Raw genomic sequence first — 15,015 nt, 5'->3', positions numbered from 1 at the left:
CACCGCATCGAGGACAAGACCACACGCGTAATAAAACCGAAAAAAGACCAATTGTATTTATCTTTCGCAATGACAATGAGATTGTTTAAGGCCTTTGGCTTTCACTATGAGTAATTTAAACATTCAGAGAAACCTGATCTTGCACTGCAGTTTTTTTCTTTCCAACCTTTCTGCCATTAACTACACGATTTTTACGCTTCTTCTCTTCTCTTACGGGCTCCGAAACAATGTGTTCTCCTCCTCCTCCTCCTCCTTCCGGCGAGACACGAGAGGGTTTATTTACAACAGCTTCATTAGCATGTTTTTTCTTCCTTGCCAACTTCTTAGGTTGTACATCAGAATTCTGATGACGGACTTCTGGTTCGGTTTCTGCTGATTTTATCTTCAGCAGATGGCTATACCTTCGTCTCAAAAATCTGAAACTCCGAAGAGAGAAGCAAATTACTATCCTACCTGCGGACAGAAAACATTGCAAACACACAGAAACCAGAAGAACAAAATCATACCGAATTTCCGCCAAAAGAACGTCTCTTTTCTGCTTCGCAGCTTGCATCATCTTCTTCTTTGATACAAATTCCTATCAGAACATAAAAAGAAACAATGTCCATCTTTTATTCATACAATCAAAACCGCACAAATTAGAACCCGATTAATTTCGTTTCTTCCATCATAGTCAATCCATTGTTTCCAAACTTTAGTAAACAAGTATTTCAGATACTCGAAAACAACTGTTAGTAAGCGCTTTAGTAAGTTGGTCAAGGCAGTGTGCCCGCACCTCGGACCAAGTTCAAATCCCCGTAACAACTGTGCGTTAGTAAGTTGGTCATGGCAGTGTGCCCGCCAACTCGAGCCAAGTTCGAATCCCCTTTCCAGTAGATTAAAGTAGATCACATATCATCTCGATTCAGAATTGTTCTCAAACCTTGTTTTCTCAATGACAACAAACTAACTAGAGGGTAACACAAACACCATAATTAAAGAAAACTAATCCAAATCAACACTTAATCATACAAGGATTTCAATAAGACTTAGGAAAAACATAATTAGCAAGAGAATTTCAATAAGAAAAGCAAGGCCAAAACAAAAGTCGGAACAAAAACTAAACCTTTTGTCGTAAAAGGTAATCCTGCAGAAGACTTTCATGTCTGAACTTTGTCCTAGTTTCCTCATCAGCAGGCTGAGATTGCTTACAGTTGCCAGCAGCCCTTTTCATCTTCCTCTTCAAATCCCAAATTTAATCACAAAAACCCAACAAAATTCAAGAGAGAAAAGCGACCAAATTCGAAACCCAGTTGAACCCTCTTCATCTCCTGCTCAAAGGTCCAATCTTTGACCATTTAACAGTGAAAAAACCAAAAATCCACATCCAATCAGGAAATAAAAATCTTATTTTTAGAGACCAAAAAATACCCTCTCTCAAATTCTAGTAAAAAAAAATAGATAAAAACCTTATAGATTAAGGAAAGGAAATGAAAAGCCAAATCGAAAAAGGAGATAAGGTTTTCGATTCCAGAGAGACAATGGAGAGAGACAATGGAGAGAGAGAGAGAGAGAAAGAGAGAGATACAGGAGGAACAACAACAATAAATAAATAAATGAAATTATGGAGAGAGATGGTTTTTGTGTGTATACAGAAAACAGATGGACATCTGTCTGTTTCGTTTTTTGGGTCTTTGAGAAGAAACTCTCTGGGTTGTGAGAACCCGAAAAGGCCCATGGAGGAGGGAGACAAAGAATACAGAGTAAATGAGTGATGAAGAGCCTGAAGATGGAATGTTACAGAAGGGCAATTGTGGAAGGTGAAAAAAGTTTTGGGTTTGAGGAGAGAGGGGTTGGTGGCTGTTGGATTGGAGGACATTTGAAGACATGTATCCATCCTTCCTCTCCAGCTGGGGGGACATTTTGGGGAGAGAGAGAGTATTGAGGTGGGTAGAGAGAGAGAGAGAGAGAGAGAGCAGCTTAATACATCAAAACTAGCCAGCTGTTTGCTTTTTTGCAGTTTGTAGGCTTCTAGCTGAGAAGGGCTTTACCATTGGGGCTTTGAGATGGTGAGGTCTTAAAATTACCAAAATACCCTCCTTGAAATTTCAGTTTTCAGATTTAGGACACGTTATTTTTTTATTTTTTTTATTTTTTTATAATAGTGTTTTGTTATAAAAGAGGTAAAGGAATCTACGAACGCTTCAAAAAATATAGAATACTTTGAACTAACAGAATATTTTTTTATTTTTGTTGTTCTATTATTTTGTTATTTTTTTGTCTTTCCCTTCCTAGAGCTTTTGAAAGCTAAGAGATGTGGTTTCCTAAAATCTGGAGTTTTTATCACAAACGGTATTTTTAAGTTTTGAAAGGTCACTTTGGTTCTTTATGTTTCAAACTCATAAATTTCATTCAATTCTATTGAGTTACTCATCAATATCATGTTTCCTCATAGATGGAATTTGAATTCGTAACACTTGCAACATGATGGATATTGCGTCTTGCTAGACTAAGGGCTGATTTGGTATTGCTGTGCTTTAAAAAAAAACTGTTTCTGCTGTGCTGTGAGAATAAGCTCATTTTTACTGCTTCACATTTTCAGCTTTTTTCACCTAAAAATATGAAAATAAGAAGTGTTTACCAAACACCTTTTTTTTATACCCACTTTTTATAAAAGCACATCAATACCAAACCATACCAAACCGGTACTAAATGGCCCTATGCCGCACCAGACCGTCGAAGCTGCAAACCGGTTTGGCAAATTGGTCCCAACCCGGTTTGTTTATGATTGCTTCTGAAATCGCAGCACTGCAAAAATGCAAACACACTTTTATCCAGATGGTATGGTGACAGTGAAACAGATAAAACACTTCACATCATTTTACTTGAACAGCTCAAAGATATATTAAGATTACATTCAAACACTCTGGTGGTACTTTGTTATAATCTGTACATACTATTTCAACGTGTGTTTCAACCGAAAAAACAAACATCGAAGATCACAAAAACGAGTTTTAACTAAATCGCTAATGATCCATTCGTTTTCCTTTTTTTTTTTCCAGGCTAAACAATCTACAATTACCAATCTGAGATTCACATTTCTTCTGAGAGAGTAAAAACGTGATGCAAATCTCTCTACTAATTTCACGGTACACAGCGGGCCACTACTTCGATTCACTTTCATCTGCCTTTGAATCACTTCCGTTTGAATCGCTGCCAGCTGCTTCTTCAGTCGACGAGGATTGCCCACCCTCAGACTCAGTCGACTGTTTGGGCTTCTTGAACTGCACCACGATCATGGTCATGTTATCGCATCCCTCACCACCAGCAGTCGATGGCGCCAGACACCTATCAAGGGCTCTCTCGCACACCACAGATAGCTTGCTTTCCTGCATGATTTACAATGGTGTCATACCAAGCAACATTATATGGAACCACTTCCAACTGCATTGCAAAAGTGCTGTCCTTGTTTTCAAACCAGGAAAACCAAAGAAAAGAAAGAGAAACATGCACTCACAGAAAGTAGTTGTTCACGTACAAAATCTACCACTTGCTGGCTAGACATACAGTCCCTGTAAGAAAGTAACAAAAATATCAACTCGATTTCCGACAATCATACCATAACTTAAAAAACATTAAACTGAGTTATCAAAAGCAGAATCATATCAGCAAGGATATATTGAACAAAAATATGAAGATAAAGAAAGAAAAGTTAAAGACGCATACCAGATGCCATCGCATGCTAGCACAATAAATTCATCGTCATCACAAAGCTCAACCTAATTAAAAATTAAGTAAATAAATTAAAATGGATGACAAAAGTAATAGCCAATAACTGTTAGTTATTTTTGCTTTTATAATAAAACACGTACCAAACGATTTTGGGAAACTTCAAAATGTAGACAGCCCCCCAAAACCACCATTATCCAAACTTCTATATTTTTCTAAATATCTTGTGAAAACTTTCAATGTCGCAAGTATATACATACAGTGTTTATGTCCGGACATGCAGTTATGATTTGTTTTTCATCTGGCAAAAATTTATTCTGCTTGAATTCCATGTCACCTGCGGTATATGCAAAATTAATGAGTACAGGGAACATAAAAAGCTATGCACTTAGCTCCCCCTCTACAAATATGCGCATGCACCCACACACTCAATGTAGTTTACAACACAACACTGAACGTATTCCAAGGAAGTTCCATACATCTATAAATATAAATTTCAAAACATAATTTAATTCCTTTGGATACAAATCTAATTGAGATTTCGGAACAGTGTTATACTAAGAATGCACATTCATGCACTATAATTACCTATAGCTCTTGCAAGGTTCAAACTTCCATTGACTCGTCCTGCATGGATGAAACCACCAGCTTTTAAAATCCTCTCCTTCTCAAGCTCAAGATCAGGTTTGTGGTCCCTTGACAGATTATATGCCTGAAAAATAGAAGTGACATCAGAAAACTATATGCAATTTACAGCAGGAAACAAGTATATACAAATATTCTCAATTGTAAACATAGGATCACATATAAATAGCCTTGGAATTTAGACCTCTCATCACTTTTAACCATTTGATATAGAAATGAAAAGACTTGATTATCTATTTTAAGCAATCAACATAACAAGAAAGAAAAACAACAGAAATATAATAAATTACCTGACCCTTCCTTGATATCACACAACGAGAATCACCAGCATTCGCCACAAAAAGTTGCTTGTTTCGAAGAATTGCAACACAGGCAGTGCTCCCAGAAGTTGGACCAGTAAAATCAGAGTGAGGCCCCTGAAAACATAATTGTGTTTAAATTGTGGAATTCCTTGACATTTGAAACCAAATGAAACAAATTACTTGCACTATAGATAATTTCTTGGTGTGTGCAGGGATGTCCCCATGTACTATAGATAATCTCTCGGTGCCTCAGGTTTCAATCCTAAACTGTGTTCGGTTTAAGATGGATCATCGGAATGGAAAATGGAACAGATGGAAAGGGAGTAGATTTCTCCCTCCTATTTGGTTTGAGAGGAGGGAAATTATTGGGCTTGTTTGGATATAAAGCATGGAGATAAATTTTCAACATTAGAGTCTAGAACTATAAATTTGCAACAATGGGATGGAGCCATGGTTTCCTTCCTCCAATCTGCCTTCCCCTACAGGAAGTATACTGCTATTTTCTTCTAACCATACGAATCGCAATACTAAATGATTAAGTTCTAAATTACCAAAGAATCCATGTGGTCAATTTAATATGCAATAAAGCCAGATAAAGCAGATCAGAATCTGCTCCAAAAAGAGACAATAAAGTCAATGAACTATATGGTTCTAGCACCTACCTCCTCAAAAGCCCAATCATCAGCTTGATCATTACCATTACTGCCCCTTGGAGACCAAATTAACCCTTCTATCATGCCAGTAAACTTGTTTATCTTATCTCCCAAAACAGCCAACTCTCTCCAACCCCTTTGTCCACGCATCATTTCATCCATTCTACATAAACCAACTAACAACATCTTCAACCTCAAAATTAAAAAGAGAGTCATAAGACCACAACAATAAAGACAGGTAATAAAAGCATTACCATCTCAAGTATCTATGATCTCACAAGGACCCAGGACAATATAGGCTTAAAACCATATGGCCAATATTTTGGCTTGATAAGCTGAAGGTATCATAAAGAACAGCCCAATACGATATAGCTTGACTAATTGTATTCGTACCCTCCTCTCAGAAAACAGTAAAAGGCAACTGAATTTAAGTAGATCAAAGGTAGTAACCTGAAAAAAGCTTTCTGAACAGAAGTTCCTATGTCTCCAGCCGCATATGCTTCATTCTTGAGTACTTGTTGGTGAAGATATTTTGCACAGAACTTAGCAACTACCTTGCCTAGAAAATTATTGGATTTTAAGTCAGATATAATACAATAAATGTAAATATTGCTAAATACTTCGAAAAGTGCAATGTAGATCTGATAAACAGAAAGCATTCATTTGAGAGAGAGAGAGAGAGAGAGGTCTCAACAATGATACCAAAAGTTTCAAATTCTTACCTCCATGGCCATCATAAACACCAAAGAATGAGGTGGATGCATCCAGATCAGGATATGCTGCATGCTAACAAAATAAATCATGGTAACAAACAGCACTTAATAATGTGACACCATTTTCTGAAAACAAAGTAAGTAATCACTGCACTTCCTCTTATACAGGATGCAAAAATATTTATGAATGCAGGAGAGTTTAGTTTTCCAACAATTTATCAGGAAAAGTAAACACGGAAAGGATTTCGTACAAAGAGAGAGAACTAGATTTTGAAAAGCTAAGTGGGATGGTTTCTACCAATTGGGGAAGCAAGTAGCAGTTTTTGTAAAGTACTACTTAGTCCCTACAGTCCAGATCATTTCTACAACAAGCAGAAGGCACCAATAGGGCTAGTCAAATAAACAGACCACGGGAAACTACCAGGCTACAAGCAAGGAGTAGCCAAGCCTAACCCTCTATCTGCACCATCATATGCCACAAGATAATTGACTTCTATCTTAATTAAAAGGACAGTAATAATCCGCCAAGTGGAATTAGATTTATGCAGTCAATTGAACATGTCAAGTAACATCATATTCAGTTGAATCCTAACTATAGCATGCTAAATAAAGACGGAAAAGGATACAAAAGTATAAACTTCTGAGAGGAAGAGGAAAGTTAAATGTACTCACAGCATCCTCCATTGTGGTACGCCATCCTTGCATGGACGACAAACCATATCTGACACGGCCATTCTCGCCATCTTCGGAGAACTTTTCAGTTTTAGGAGTGCTCAGATATGTACCCATTCCAGTCTGAAATTAAATAAAAACTCAATCAAAAACTTTAATCCACAATTCAATGCTGAAAAACTAAATTAGCCCGAAACCAAGTTACGAAGATATCGCTATTTGGTTATGAAGATAGATATAAATCACCAGGAAACCAAAGAAATGGCAAGGATTTGCCAAAATTTGTAAAGCAACCACAGATGTATCAACTCCTCTTCCTCTGTTAGTCTGTTATCATCTCACATGCCACACTATTCGAGACTGGATCAATTCGATCACAGCCAATCCGCCAGTATTAAACTTAACTAACTAACGATCAAATGATCTAAACATTCAAAAGCAGCAAACAAAGTCAGATTAAGGTATTAAATTCACAAACTTTAAGCAAAAATTGGACTGGAAATTATGAAAGGTAATCGGGAAACCACCAAGAACATATAAAGCACAAATTATAAGAAAAACCCAAATATCAAATGAAGCAAAATTTACATTCAAACGGGAAAAAATCATTAAAAAAATTCAAGATTAACCATAAGTAAGAAAAACCCAGATGCCAATTTACACGAAAATTAATGAGATGAAACCAAGAAAGAAACTTTTACATGGAGAATAGTATGACTTGAGATGCTTGAGGGTCCTTCACACCAGGGGGTACAGAGCAAAATATCAGAATCGGAGGTGGAAGAAAGAGCAGAAAGAATGGTTGCTGGGGCTTGTGGAGAAGTGGGTTTTGCAGAGGTTTGACAAAAGAGCCGGCGAGTGAAGTTTTGACGGAATCTAAGAGAAAACGAACAGGCAAGAGGTGGGATGAAAGAGTAGAGAGAGAGACAGACAGACAGAGACAGAGAGAGAGTGTGTGACAATAATTCTTCAGGAACGGCAGAGGATGGAGAGAGAAAGAGGAGAGAGAGAGAAAGAGCAAATCATCGGAGGAGAGAGAGAAGATGATGACTTCTGGAGGAAAGAATGATCTCGTTTGAAATTTGGGTAATTTCTTCTGCTCACACTGTCCACGAACTGCTTCATGGACTTTTCGTGGTTCTCGTAAAGAGGAAATAAATTGGGTACTTCCTTTTATTCAAGCCGTTAGCCGTCTTTCTATCTCGGGTAATTTGTATTTTCTTTTGTAAGAAATTTTATGTATTTTTCCTTGTGTTTTTAAGTACGGAGTCAAACGGCTATTTAGTACTACGTCAAGTAGTATTCTTCTTCACTTATAAGGTAAGAAGTTTTAGGTTTTATTTTCGTCAAAGATACATTTGAATCACGTTATTGCTCGCTTATTGTAAGGCTAAATCCACACCCCTTAACGTAGATAATATCGTTAGTTCAAAAAAATAAAATACAGGGTCAAACAGTGTTTATGGAGTCGTCTTCTTTCCCGAGCGCATGTAGCTTCTTTACTATATTGTATGAATAGCACTGTCCATTTTTAATTGTGTTGGTACATTAATTCAATCTCATGTAAAAATTTGCAAGAAATCCTATAGCTCGTGAAATTACTCTAATTTTTACCCCTTTCTTTTTTCTTTGTTTGATTTTATCTCACTATTTTATCATATTCCCTCAGAAGATACAAACAAAAACATGAGCAAAAACAAATGCAGATAAAAATCACTTTCTATTTCATTTTAAAGGGAATCGATTAGTGGTTTCATCACGGTAGTCTGCATTTTCGAAAGCCGGGATCTCACAGAGGCATTTCATTCTCCCTTAATTATTATCGTATGATACCAACATCAGAAATCGAACTCAGAACTTACTGTTTAGAATATATGGGCCCAGAATTCCTCTATAAAAATCACTCTCTATTTCCCAAGAATTGGACGTTTGGAGTTTCTAATGTATTTCAAGTTTTTGGCTTTGTCGGCAGAAAGACTAGCAAAAATTTGTTAAACTATTAATCACCGACTTATAAATACGACGCATAACCAAAAACAACGAGAAAATGACTCATCATAAAATTGGTCCATTTTGTAGGCATGTAGCTGGCAGCACATACATAATAGATTCACCGAATTATCAATTAATTTCCTATTAAACAACCCACTAATGCATGCAACAAAACCATTTTGTAGGCCTGTATTTCATACGGTAAGTAATGAGTTCGGTTCATGACGTTGATGAATCACGTAATGATGGTTAGAAGAGGTTGAAATGCCTCTGTAAGTTTTCATAACCCCAGACATGATGGACCAACTGATTATAAAAGAAAAAAAGTTAAAAAATATTCATAATTTGTGTAACAAAAAAGGAAAGTTGTTTTCTGCATTTTGGAAAGCATTCATAAGTCACGTGGCACCATGAAGAAATTTTTGTATATACAACTAATAATATGACTAAAAATTTCGATCTCATGGAAGTAGAAAGTTTCACATGTATGAAATAATTTCGTCAATTAAATTCCCTCACTTAAACATAAAAACAAACAAACAATCAAACAAGCAAAAAAAAACTATCTCCATTTGTAGGCAATTCATCATCACATGGCATCATGAAGAAATTTTTATACAATAAGGAGTTAAGATTCTCTCTGAATCTCTTTGTTCAGAGTCCAAATATCTAGGGATACAGATCGTTGAAGAGAAAAAAAAATATATGGATTCTTAGTTTATGTGAGATGGACCAGTAAAATAGGCCCATAAAGACCATAAAATTTAAAATAAGTGGTTCGAATTTCCAAATCAGTTAACATTGGACACAGACATTCAAAAAAAAAAATCTCAACTCATAAATTAGTAATAGGACATATTTCCGGCACCTTGCCTCCACAGTTATGAAATAATTTATTTATCTATCAATTCATAAACTTAGACACGAATCAACCAACAAAAAGACTCAGTTTCTTTCGTAAGCAGTCAGTTCTAAATCGTCCGTCTTAAAGGAGAAAGTTTTATGCGTATACAACCGATAATACGACAAATTTCGTAGCATCGTGTCAACATAAAGCTTTACTGTTACGAAATAATTTTGTTATATATCAAATCATCCACTTAAACATGACAAACAAACAAATAAACAAACTAGAGAACTGTTAAGGAGATTCTTTTAAAATGAGATTTTTCATGAAATCTTTGTCACCTCATGTTTTTAACACAATGTAATATTGGCACAAAAATTATACAAAAAATATAATCCTTAGCACTTCTCAGCAAACAAAACAAAGGCCTCGAACTTTCCTTCCATTTGTAGGCATTTCTAAGCCACATGCAGCTGGCGGCTTTCACTAGACAATGAAATAACTTCACTTTTTTGTGTAGAGATGTAATATTCACACATCATATTTTACTTCTCACACACCTTTTTAATTTTCGGTCATCGGATCGGATGAATTGAAGAAGATCAACGGACAAAAATTATCAAGAGGTGTGTGAGAAGTAAAATATGGTGTGTGAATAGCACACCCTTTTGTGTATTCGAGCATTATACATTTTGGTCAATTGCCAAATAATTTATTCGCTTGGAACGATTGTCGGAGTAGGATTATCTCCTTTTTTTTTCCCCTTCCCTTTCCTCCTCTTTTATTTGAAAGGTCACGGTTAAACCACGTCAATATCTTATATTAATTTTTTATAGCAAGAAAAAAACAAAATAAGAGAATGTGAGAGAACAGAATGGAAGGGGATGAAAAAAGAAAGAGAAAGAATCATAGTCCTTATGTTTATATAATGTTACCAAAAGTAGGAACAACGTTGAGGAGCAAGGTCACCTCCCTTGGATGGCATTCCATTTTTAAAGATTCGAATTCAATATTCAATTGGGATTTCTGTGTTAACGATTGAAGTTTTTTAGATAGAAGCAGAGTGAAGTGCGCAAAAACATTTAGTTTATTTACTAAGACATTTTATTGAACACTTGGTGGGCTTGTGTTAGTAGCCGAACCAAACTGCACACATGTCAACAAGTATTGACACATGCGAAACAATCTGATGAGTGCTATTGAAATAATTTGTTAGGTTTCTCAAAGCAACTTGTGATAGTCATTTCATCAACAACTCGGTGGGCAGAAAAGAGACCTGTACCAAATATTTAGAGTGTTCTCGGAAGATCACTTCTCAATATACATATGGCACTAGATGCAAGGAGTGTAACACATTGTTCTAGCCAACTTAACTGATCTGACATGTTGCATGGATTAGCACATCATCCAAACATTTCTTGTGCAAATGAACCATCATTTTCTCTTCATTAAAAGGATAGATAAAAGTCAAGTCACAGGTAGAGTTCGGTATGACATCGACGTCAGTTTGTCACTGGATTGTTGAATTCTTATGGTCCCAACCCCTTAAATATGCCAATAACCTAACATGTTTTTAGTAATTGGCTGTCGTTTTTCCTTGAAAACAAGCAGATGGCAAGTTGTAAACGTAAGTGCGGAAATAATCCCATCCATATGTTTCGATTAGTGTCGAGGCGAACGAGAGTGCGTACATTGTCTGTATCTTACTCGTTGCGTGTCACACTCAAAATCGAAATGTGAAGAAGACTCATGCCAAAGTGACTATTCCTGTCACTTCATGTTTTTAACATAATATTTTATAACGTTAGCATGAAAATTAACGTTAAATTGTGAAGTGACAGAGAGAGTTCATGAAGAGTTCCACTTTGAGAGATTCTCTTTAGCATTTCTCATGGTCAAAATTTAGAGATACCAAATCTTTTGCATCCAAAATAGGTGTGGCCTCTTTATGACCTATCATTGACCGACACATGATTATAAACTTAAATTTTTTTAGCTTTGTTGTCATAAACTTAAATGTGTCAAATAATGATTAAGGCAACAAAGAGGCAACACTCATTTTAGATGCAGAAGATTTGATCTCAAATTTAGAAATGGGAGTGCTACCAACTTTCTCACTGCTACTCATCTATAAAAGTAAAAGTTAAGGAGAAGCATACAATCACATCCATGTTTTAGTTTTCCTCCGACAGACCAAATACTCGCTATGTTGTGCAGTATCAAATTGTTAATCAAAATCGTGCATTTAGACGTAGTTTAATTTTGTTTATGATATTTGAACTCGTTACATGTTTTATATTTAATATTTAGGGAAGAGAAATGTTATAGGGATTTTCTCAAAAGTGACTCTTTATAGACTCTTTACCACCTCACAATTTGACGTCAATTCGAGAGCCAACATTATAAAACATTGTGTCAAAAGTGACAGAAAGTTTATAGAGAGTCCCACTTTTGAGAGAGTCATTATCATATGCTTTTGGAGAAACAAGAGCATCTATCATTAAGTATAGCACTAATAATAATCAACCATTATAATAATTGTATAGACCAATTTTTGAGAGATTTTTCAATGTGACCAAAACACGGGCTGATATACCACGTGTCCCTATACAAGTGGTGAGATTCTTGTATTAAAAAGTAATAACGTAAAAAATAATATTTTTCACCACTTATTTAACAACACGTGATGTACCACTTGTGTTACAGGCACAAGGAAAAAAATTCCCTTTTTTTTAAGAGGCAAGGAAAGGGATAGCATGAAATTGGTAAAATTCTAGTCCTCGGAACATGCAAAATAAAGTTTATCAAAGTGTAATTCAAACGCTACTCATTATATCGTTGTATAAATGCATATGTTGGCCTTTTAATGTGGGATTCAGATAAGTCATGATGTCTTTATTAACCCATTTCACTACACAATCTCTCTCTCCAACATTCTTATTTCTCTTTCTCTTGAACGGTCCAAATTGCTCGGTTCGTGAGCTCCAAATGTGATCCGGAGAGAATTTCAATTTCAAGTGGTTCTAAAGTTTCAAATTTTTTTAACTCGTTATATAAGCTTTAAGGTTTATAGACGATAAGATCAACTTTGGACAAAAGATATGATAGGATACCAAATGTCCTAGCAACCCAATGTGTATACTGCAATAAAGACTTGCATACACTCTTATTTTGAAAACGTCACTGTATTGTTTTGGATCGATAATATAGTATTATGGATATTTTAAGCTGTAGGTAAGTCTCTCTCGTACATTTTATCTCTTTTCCTCTGCATTTCTTTTCTTCGCCTTCTTTGCGTCCGTGAGAGGGCAATTATTTAATGATTAGAAGAAAATTAAAAAAAAAATCCCTAATACAGAGAACCAGAATCTAATTAAACAATTTTTAAAAGGGGATGTTGTGTAGGATAATTAGATATTCAAAATCCTCAAGTTCTTCTGGGGCAGGTTGTAAGGATCTCTTTGTTCCACCTGGTGGGTGCAGATAAAATTATTCCACATTGATTACTGCTGGCACAAATCTATATGGGAACTTGTGGTCCTCAAATTTTAGGGCTAAATACATTGCTGGTAGTTTGAGTCACCCCAAATTGTTAATGGCTAAAAGGGTCATCCATGGCAGCTGAGTTACTCAAACTATCCCACCAGAGCCCAGAATTTGTCTTGTAATCATTTGTATTGTTTATTATGTTTATCTTTTTAATGATGTGACTTGAAATCTCTCCTCATGTTATGTGATGAAAGTGAGCTTTTGTCTTATAATTGACTGAATCATCATCTTTTATCTATTTCTCTCATCACGTGATTTGAAATTTCTCATTAACTGATCTGAAGTATTGACGGTTATAATTGTGACTCACGGGTCAAACTTGGGTCTTTTTGGTATGGCTTAGGGGAAGATGTATTAGCATTGATGTAAGTCAAAGGCCTGAGTCAGGATTTGATTTACTAGACGATATTCTAAACTACATCAACGTACATAAATGGTATTGAATTCAGACGCAATGAAGAGCACAAACTATCCCGGCCTAACCTACGTCTACTAATATTGAGATTCTTATTGCAGCTAGGGTTTGTGTAAACCTCGTTCAACAACAACCTTCCCCAGCCAAAAACTTGTGAAACCTTCCATTGATTTCGACTTCACTGCAGCCAGCAGTCTTGACAATTCCTGAACCGTTCATCATATTTCTCCTTCTTCCTGCTTCTTCACATTGACCACAAGATGCATACAAGTTAGAAAACATCATGTGTTCCCCATCTCTCAAGGTCCTAGTGAATCACACAAGCACTAAGCAGAGCACCCAAGACCGACTTGCCGGGCTCAAAACGGCATCCTCTCGACGAGTTGCAGTGTCGAGTCAAAGAGCCCGGCTCCGCTTAAAAGATTTCACATCCCTCCTTCACCAAACCTGCATGGTTGCAAGCACTAGGTGATGTCATCTGGTTTTATGCAGTTCTCTCTCATTTGGTTGAAGAGCTTCAGAACAGCGTACCCAAAACCATGAAGCGCGAGCCCGGAAATCAGGGCAGTCCAGCAGTAGATGTCCTTGTTTTTCGACTTGTAGGACACCTCTAAGGAGTTGTGCATGCTTCCACACTTAGCATACATGTCTATCAGCGCGGTTATTACATGGGGACTCGATGCCTGCTCAAGAATTTCAGTGTATGTGTATCTTTACGCCTGTTTCGAGTGATATCCCAAGTGAACGCAGGCAGATAAGGCACCGGTCACAGTCAGATACATGGGTTTGATGTCTCCAGCCTTCATTTTGTAGAACAAATTCCAAGTTACGACATTTCTCTCTGGCATTCACGCTTCAGCCGTGTCTCCACCGTTCATGCACGCCAATATCATCGTTCCATGAGACAACATCTTTCTCAGGAATTCAATCGAAAATACTTCTGGCAGAGGTCACGCTTCGTGCGCCTGCAAACCCGGAGATCATTATATTGAAGGATGCAAGGTCTTGTGACGGCATTGTATCGAAAATTTCCATTGCGTTATCCATCTGACCGCTAGAAGCATACACATCTAGCATGGAGTTCCAGGCTACCACATCTCTCTCGGGCATTTTATCGAACCTTTTATCGAACCTTACGAGCATTAACGAGGAGTCTTTCAGCAAAGCAGTTTGGACGAAAAGATGGTCGCAGAAACCGGTTTTAACTGTCCGGCCATGGAGCGATAACCCGATACGCAAAAGAAGTATTACCTGCTGCTTTGAGCAGAAGGGGAAATGCGTAGTTATCAGCAGAGAAACCAAGTTTCTGCATCCCAATGTATGATTGAATTGCATGCTCCACGTTCCCCTTCACCACCTGATTCCTTACAATTTGGTTCCACCTTCGCTGGTCCGAACCACCGGATGATGGCGAGAGGGAAGTGGAGTTGCAGGTCACAGAAGCCATCTCAATATCCAGAACTCACGGTGGCTTTTCGAGGCGAAACGGGGGCTATCAAAGATGTCAAACAATAAGGTG

General features: G+C 36.8%; 2 protein-coding genes and 1 pseudogene across 3 annotated transcripts; all 3 read right to left on the bottom strand.

Moving 5' to 3' along the window:
- Nucleotides 1-31: 31 nt before the first annotated feature.
- LOC126631912 (uncharacterized) lies at nucleotides 32-1,976 on the bottom strand. The gene is made up of 3 exons (XM_050302113.1): nucleotides 1,106-1,976; nucleotides 507-577; nucleotides 32-416 (listed from the first exon to the last, which is right to left on the bottom strand). The coding sequence occupies exons 1-3, from the start codon at nucleotides 1,211-1,213 to the stop codon at nucleotides 116-118; spliced, it is 480 nt and encodes a 159-aa protein (XP_050158070.1). The 5' UTR covers nucleotides 1,214-1,976; the 3' UTR covers nucleotides 32-115.
- Nucleotides 1,977-2,858: 882 nt separating this feature from the next.
- Nucleotides 2,859-7,842, bottom strand: LOC126631911 (probable protein phosphatase 2C 60). 2 transcript variants are annotated; one of them, XM_050302112.1, is made up of 12 exons: nucleotides 7,395-7,842; nucleotides 6,940-7,117; nucleotides 6,694-6,816; nucleotides 6,031-6,094; nucleotides 5,759-5,867; nucleotides 5,318-5,471; nucleotides 4,644-4,769; nucleotides 4,297-4,420; nucleotides 3,969-4,045; nucleotides 3,706-3,758; nucleotides 3,497-3,551; nucleotides 2,859-3,368 (listed from the first exon to the last, which is right to left on the bottom strand). In XM_050302112.1, exons 3-12 carry the CDS (start codon nucleotides 6,808-6,810, stop codon nucleotides 3,144-3,146), a joined length of 1,104 nt encoding a protein of 367 aa, XP_050158069.1. In that variant the 5' UTR covers nucleotides 6,811-6,816; nucleotides 6,940-7,117; nucleotides 7,395-7,842; the 3' UTR covers nucleotides 2,859-3,143. The 2 variants fall into 2 exon arrangements, with proteins under 2 accessions (XP_050158069.1, XP_050158068.1); XM_050302111.1 differs by lacking the exon at nucleotides 6,940-7,117.
- Nucleotides 7,843-13,489: 5,647 nt separating this feature from the next.
- LOC126632184 (pentatricopeptide repeat-containing protein At3g29230-like) lies at nucleotides 13,490-14,943 on the bottom strand (annotated as a pseudogene).
- Between the last annotated feature and the right edge of the window lie 72 nt (nucleotides 14,944-15,015).

The sequence above is a fragment of the Malus sylvestris genome, chromosome 8, assembly GCF_916048215.2.
Source record: "Malus sylvestris chromosome 8, drMalSylv7.2, whole genome shotgun sequence".
Taxonomy (NCBI): domain Eukaryota; kingdom Viridiplantae; phylum Streptophyta; class Magnoliopsida; order Rosales; family Rosaceae; genus Malus; species Malus sylvestris.
The sequence above is the reverse complement of the archived record's forward strand: the minus strand, read 5'-3'. Positions and strand labels throughout refer to the sequence as shown.